Below are 5,659 nucleotides of genomic sequence, written 5' to 3' on the forward strand. Positions count from 1 at the left end.
CGAGACAGAAACACTCTATTGTCTTTATTGTTCACCAATAAATTTTCTTCCGCCCGCACATACAAAAACATGCATCGTGAATTATTTTTACTTTTGAGGATAAAAACTCAATTGAAAGCCGGAATTTAACAAACGAAACAAAACCAGACGAGAAAATCACTAAATGCAGTAAATTTGGTTGATTTTTTTTTTGTCTGCAGGCAGCTTGTTTACAAAAAACAGTCATGGGCGGGCACTATCGATCCGGGCATTTTTCACGGGAGGGCACTATGGACTGATAGTGCCCTCCGGCGGACGGGCACTATCGTGTCACGTGTTCAATTTAAACCAATCAGAATCGGAGAAAATTTAGTGGTGAACTATAATTGCTGATAGAACACAATCACACGTACATGCTCTTAAAGCGACAATGAATATTAGATTTTTGGCTCAAAAGTACATAAAATTGTGGGGTTTGGACTGCAATCCTTCAGAGTTTCAACTTAAACAGATCTCTCGTTCACATTCTTGTGACAGTCAACTTGGTTGCACTCGTTGACTATTTGCTGATAAAAAACTCAGGCTCGTAGTCTAATTATTATTGTTAAGCAAACCAAAAGTGAAAAAAAAAACCAATATCACATAATTAAAAAGTATGCATGCCACAGCAATAGGAGAAAATAAATCCCTTGCCAAAAGAGTAACGACCATTCTTTGTATCTGTGACACATCAAACACTTTTACAGCACCATTACTATCAACAGCCACCTGACGGCAACCAAATCTGTAGTTACAGCTCTGAAGGTTGAACTCTCCTCTCTGTGACCCTTGAGGATATCTCAAGTACACATTCAGTTTGGCTTTGTTATCAGAAGGGTGGTAGTACTGCAGCACAAACACATATTTACCACTCTTGGGGATCTTAAAGTCTGCTGTAACACGATTCTGTGGAAAGAAAACAAAACAAATTGGAGCTCAAACAAAAGCTTTAGAAAACAGCCAAACATTCAAACAGATGGGATCAATATTAGGTTATGGCCAAGAATTTAAATGGATACAGTCAAGCATTTGAACTGGTATGGCCAAGCATTAAATGGCTGAGTTGAACCCCTTTAATTCAAACGCGGTTATTTTGAATTCCCTGTTACTTTACACCGCTTCTTATTAAAGCGTGAACACTTAAAATATGTCTGGAATGTTCTTTGTCTTTTAACCAATCACATGCGAGAACTTCAGACCGCAGAAACCACATGGGTTTCCATCGGTCACGGAACAATATTTGGTTCTCGTTTCGCTCCAATTTACAAGTAAACACACTAATTGTAATTCCTTCCTTTTTGAGAACATTCACTGCTCCACTGAAGAATAGGTTTGAGTGATTTTTTTTATAGAAAAAAATTGAAAAACCGATGCGCCCGACGCTACGATTTGCCCCAGTTGCCGCCAATTTTCAAAAATTGTAACGAATTCGTATCTGCAGTTACCGTTCGCCTGATGGCATGTTACAATTTGTACTGAGATAAGCTTGCATTTTCCGGTTTTTATCTCACCCCAACTATTGTAGCAGACCTAAACACTGATAGAAGGAAGGTTTGTTTCTTCGATAACAGCGAAACGATAGCGGGAAGGAAAAGCGAAAATCAAACGATTGAGCGATTGAGGTGTTTACTTTGCACCAATCACGCCAACATTTTGAATAATTTTCGTCTGGAGCCTTTGCAGTTTGCAGTCTTACGATCACGGAACCTCTAATTGCCTAAGGGTTGAAATTGTTTGCCGAAATAAATCGAATCCCTTGTTCTACCGAAAAGATTTACAATCAGTAACGAAAACTCCACAATTTTGTATTTTATATTCGGTTTATCGTGTTTACATCTTATGTCTAGACATGTCTACAACATACTGCATGCACTGAACCATGTCGTATATCGTCGCTAGAGAAACCGTCCTTTTTTTCTTTCAAAAATCCCTGAAACCATGTTCTGGATGTGGCCCTCGATACGAAAGAATAGCAGTTCTTTAAATTCTTAAAAAAGACAGAGCGTGTATCCTGAAACAAAATAAGAACTAAAGTTGCTCCGTGACCGATGGAAACCCATTTACTGTTTGTGGTTTCTGCGGTCTGAAGTTCTCGCATGTGATTGGCTAAACACAAACATTCCAGACATATTTTTTAGTGTTCACGCTTTTATAAGAAGGAGTGTAAATTAAAACCCATTTCCCTAGGATTTGCCCTTTTATCATTTACTATCGGCTATTTCAAACTATTTTTTGTTTCCCCTTACAGTTCGAAATAACGGGGTTCAACCTAACAGATTATTATTAACCAAACTGGTCAATCGCGACTTCCTATTCAAACGTTCCAGAGTTTTAAGTGTTTCAAATTCTTTTGCTGAGTACATGTATTCTAACAAATACTACTGAACATTTAAGCAGTTATGCATTACTTCCGATGCAAAGTCACATAATGATTTACGCTTTAAACCTTTTTTGAAAAAATCACCTTTTTCATAAAAGGTGTTATCACACATTTTGCAATAAATTATCATTACAGTTATTAAGATCTGACCTGGTTGTCATCTAACAAAGCCATAGCACTAAAATCCAACTGCTGTAACACTGCTTCGTCTTTAAACAACTGCGTCTGTGTCAGCTTGCCACTGGTCCTGATGATGTACCCTGTCTCTAGTTCTGTTGTGTACAGTCCTGGCTTCTTTGTTCTTAGGTACGGGAACTGGTTACACAACGTATTGATACCATTCACTTGGCATGGTTTAGTGACCTTCTCTTCAAGTCGATATGCTTCATAGTATTCTTGTGGCAGAGCAACAACATAATCCTGCAAACATGTAGCAAAAATTGACTGTCTTGAGAGGCCATAATTCCGTTTTTAGTTAAGTCATACTTACAGTTCTTCTAGTCCTTGAGAACATTCAGATTTGTGGGGCTGGAATGGGGACGTGGGGACTGGGACACAAGGGCATGTGTTCGGGATGCAGGGATGCATGGCCTGGGACTTGGCAACGTGGGACAAAAGGACATGGAGACATGAAAATGGGGATGCAGGGATGTCCCTGTCCCACTTTTAGTCACAGCCAATTTGTGGTTCAGTTAACCTGTATTAGTATATCACTTAAACAGTGGATAACGTTCTTGGCTGCTTGCACTGATTGGCTACTCAAATATCCACTGCTATTCACGTTCGAGCAACTCATGCATGAAAACTGCACTCATTAATGTAATAAACTAGTCAAAAAATCATCCATTCAAGCTATATTATCTCACTGTTTTAGTATATACAAAAACAACTATTCACCTCAGTGTCAGTGCTAGTGGCACTTCGCGGCTCGGTGAATATCTACCACCAGCCATCTCCACTTTAGTGAATAGTTGTTAACTATAAACTTGGAAAAGGAATTAACTCAAGTAAGCACTCCTCATTTGTTGCACTGTAGAGAAAAGCTTAATATTCTTACCAAGAGTACGCTTGCTGGAGGCAGTACTAACATCAGATCCCATTGTCCTTTAGTCAACATGAACTGTGTAGCCATACCCTTGTCTCCCACGGTGTGATGTGTAGGAACATTTGTTGAGCCAAATGTGACAGGACTGCTCTGTTTGCTTCCTACACCTCCTTTAGGAGTGAGCATCACCTTGCCTGTCACTGGTGAACTCTCATTCGTCATGGCACGGTAAATGATGTGGTAACGAGCGGTCTTTGGAATGTCCAGGGTCACCTCTAATGTTTTCTGCATGTAGAATTTAATATGTGAGTCTTTACAGCAAATACAAACAAGCCCTTTCATACAAGTCAAGTGTCCTTGTGTTTAACTGTCTCAGCTTGTTTAAAAGACTGATGAACAGATTATAACCTAGGCCTATTTGTAAGTTATCAGGGTTCACACAGGACAGACAGTACATATTTCCATGATAAACTGCCAGATTAATCAGGCATTTCTCTGGATGTGAAGTTAGTCAGAGTGCCATTGATACACCTTGGCGATGAGAGAGACAAGTGAATGTGCCTGTGCAAGATTTGATGTCTAGCTGAACATGACAAGCACAGGGTCATTAGTACATCATAGACGACTAGAATATCAGCAGGAACCAAGTGAGAACTAGAATAACTAGACTTGCTGCTAATCAATAAAAAAATTTAAGCATTGTTCGACAAATAAGTTCTCAAATATGTTACCAGGATAAGGGCAGCCTTGTCTAAACCTACAATGTACATCATTATAACATGGTTCCCATACCTGAAAAGCTGACATTGTGGCATATCCTCTCCATGAGTATCCAGGAAACACACTTTCATCAAAGCCAAACCTGGCAGGAGTGCTGTCTATTTCCATTGAAACCTCAGGTGACAGAACATCCTGACCTGGAGCAGATTTCATAGGAACAGCTGTAGCATCCTCCAGCTCTGCCTTGATGTGAAGTAATGTCGGGTAGTAATGTCGAGGGGCTGGCCTGTAAAAATACACCTTAATGTCAAAACAATGTTAAATAAAAAAAAAAATGATAACATCACACTGTCAACAATATCTGCCAACAAAAAGTGCAAATTAGTACTCATTACAAAGCAACACCTTTATACTTGCTCTTTATGGTGGCTGACAGTAATTTTTCTAGAGCATCAAAAGCTACAACTCTAGTTACTTGATAAAACGACTGCTGTACTGTGAATTTTGTTCATGTCCTATAACATGTATAGCAACTGTGACAAGTAATCGTAATATTAATACCATACTTATTTTCGTGGGACTCAATTTTTGCAATTTTTAAAAAATTGCAAAATTAAAGACAGGCAAAAATTTATTTTAAATGTTTTCTATTGTATATTTTATGTTAATTACTTGTTTTTGGCCAAATCACGAAAATTAAGTCTCAAGAATATTCACGTTCCACTTTCGCAAAATTAAGTTTTCCGAAAATAAGTAATAATAAGGTAATCACCAAACAGCTTTACCTGCTGCAGTCTCTACTGACGACATTAGCACGACATCTGCACTGGCCTGATGTGATGTCACAGTTTTGGTCATATGCACCCCCCACATCACAGTCACACCCTGTAAGACCATAACAACAAACAATCATTTGCTATTTATATCTGTTATATTCTTGTATGGTTCATTGTTACATGTACAAGGCTTGCATGTTTTAAGGTGGGGGTGGAGGCACACTAGGATCCTTCAATATGCATGCAACATTGACAAATTAGTTGTTCCTTTGTCACAAATTCATGAATATTTACAGTATATATAGTGCACTTATAATGTACACATCCATTTCCAGTGATTTACATAACGTTAATCCATTCTTACTCTAGGAATCGCAGCAGCTTGATAGTTCACCAACTTGTTTCATACCAACAGAAGCAAGTAGGGCAATTAGTGGTATCAATAACAAAGTTGATGTCACTATCATTAATACTTACTTGCATTGTTTGGATATTACTTTATAAATAGGCTATTTTTAAGTTTCCCTTTGTTTCTTTTTTAAAACGAGTTTACATGCAAACCATTCAAATGAAAATGAGTTTGATTTGCATGAAAATGGACCTGTAGGAGAAACTTATTATCATATGAATGGTTCAGCACACAGACTCGTTTTGAAACAGAGACACAGGGAAACTCGGAAATGACCTATTGAACATGCATGTTAGCTCACTGAGTTATTA

The 5,659-nt window shown here is 38.3% G+C and overlaps 1 protein-coding gene across 1 annotated transcript; it reads right to left on the bottom strand.

The window, feature by feature from the left end:
* Positions 1-200: 200 nt before the first annotated feature.
* LOC144639754 (laminin subunit alpha-3-like) lies at positions 201-4,261 on the bottom strand. The gene is made up of 4 exons (XM_078499051.1): positions 4,236-4,261; positions 3,456-3,728; positions 2,549-2,818; positions 201-924 (listed from the first exon to the last, which is right to left on the bottom strand). The coding sequence occupies exons 1-4, from the start codon at positions 4,248-4,250 to the stop codon at positions 571-573; spliced, it is 912 nt and encodes a 303-aa protein (XP_078355177.1). The 5' UTR covers positions 4,251-4,261; the 3' UTR covers positions 201-570.
* Positions 4,262-5,659: the final 1,398 nt, after the last annotated feature.

Source organism: Oculina patagonica, unplaced genomic scaffold, assembly GCF_052425735.1.
Source record: "Oculina patagonica isolate OP01 unplaced genomic scaffold, crgOcupat unplaced1273, whole genome shotgun sequence".
Classification (NCBI taxonomy): Eukaryota; Metazoa; Cnidaria; class Anthozoa; order Scleractinia; family Oculinidae; genus Oculina; species Oculina patagonica.